Source organism: Trichinella spiralis, assembly GCF_000181795.1.
Source record: "Trichinella spiralis strain ISS 195 chromosome Unknown Scfld4917, whole genome shotgun sequence".
Lineage (NCBI taxonomy): Eukaryota > Metazoa > Nematoda > Enoplea > Trichinellida > Trichinellidae > Trichinella > Trichinella spiralis.
In genome coordinates this window covers 1-1,344 of record NW_003531856.1, presented here as the reverse complement: position 1 = coordinate 1,344, position 1,344 = coordinate 1, and the positions used below count along the sequence as shown (strand labels likewise).

At 33.0% G+C, this 1,344-nt stretch overlaps 1 protein-coding gene across 1 annotated transcript; it reads right to left on the bottom strand.

The window, feature by feature from the left end:
* Positions 1–96: 96 nt before the first annotated feature.
* Positions 97–1,308, bottom strand: Tsp_13518 (deoxyribonuclease II superfamily; the record flags this gene model as incomplete). Its single annotated transcript, XM_003367049.1, has 5 exons — positions 97–190; positions 460–487; positions 583–786; positions 923–1,090; positions 1,151–1,308. Coding segments are annotated over 5 exons (652 nt in total), but the record flags the coding sequence as incomplete, so codon positions are not given.
* Between the last annotated feature and the right edge of the window lie 36 nt (positions 1,309–1,344).

Sequence of the window (1,344 nt, the reverse complement as noted above, 5' to 3'; positions counted from 1 at the left end):
TGTTTCTGGGTTCACTATTAACCCATGGAGACATCACTTTCCAGGGAACTGGCGTGGCCACCGATAGTATTGGACTCGTATTATTTATATTTTTGTTCAAATCCGACAGTCAGTTTCAATATTTTTTCTCTTGTGTTCCAAACTTTGATGCTTGTCTTTAATTTCTTCACAAGTACTTTTCGGTAAATCTCTGTAATTAATTCTTTTTGAAATTTACATTAAATTCAGAGCAAATTGCAATAAGAGATGTGCTATTTATCCATTCAAATGCATATGATGAGATCATTTTAAAAATGCACACCTTACAACTGTAAAAATGCATTCTGTTCATTGCGTTGATTATAACAGCGTTTTACAAAAACATCCTATATTTCTGTAAAAAAAATTCTGAAAATTTTCTTTACCGCACAAAGTGTTTCTCAGGATCAAATTATAATTATGATTTTAATTTCAGCAAACTTTTCTCTGTTTGCCGCATATGCTATTACTGTAAAATAAAAATGAATTATGAAAGCAGATTTATGTTAGTTGTGCAAAATTCTGCCAGATGTTTGTTCCTAAAATTTAGCACATGTGACTCACCATATTTTGATTTTTCACCTTTACTATATATTGTCACTTTTAATCCTGCAGCAGCTGCTGTTGAAATTTGCCGTGTCACTGTTAGCGGTGGTGTTAATCTTGATTCACCGTTAACCAATTTTTTGAGATCTGGTCGAGAATTTATCTGAGCATCTGGTATATCATTGTGATATATCAATGGAGTTGCAATTCTCAAGGCCATTGCTAGAAATTGCATGCATTTTATCATATGAAATTATTGTTCAATTATAATTGCTTCATATTTTTTTTGTATGGAATTATAAGCATTTGTCAAATAGTTCTGTGTAAATTTAATGTTTTTTCATGCAAATGAATTTACCAATTGCATCAATTTCACTTCCCTTAATTGTCAAACAGATAAACAAATGTCCTTTCTGAATTTCTGCAGGTGGAAATACATATCCTCTTAGCGCTTTCGGGAATCCTGGTACTGTATGAACAATCCATGAAGCATCATCTGCCGCATTTGGATTCATCATTAACACTCCTGAGAGATATGATAATTATAAAATTTTTCATTTCTTGTTGTAACATTTATTCTTGTTACCTTTGCTGTTTGATTTCGTTTTTACTTTGGGAATATCGGGTGGAATATTATTGTATGCAATAAATTTATTTGTATTATCTGAGGCAATGACATGTTCAAGTGCTTTAGCAAATGAATGGCCATTCGGCCCAGTAACTGCTGCGGTATCTTGCCCGCTCCTGGCACCCCCGGAATCAATAGTTTTCTCGGTATTT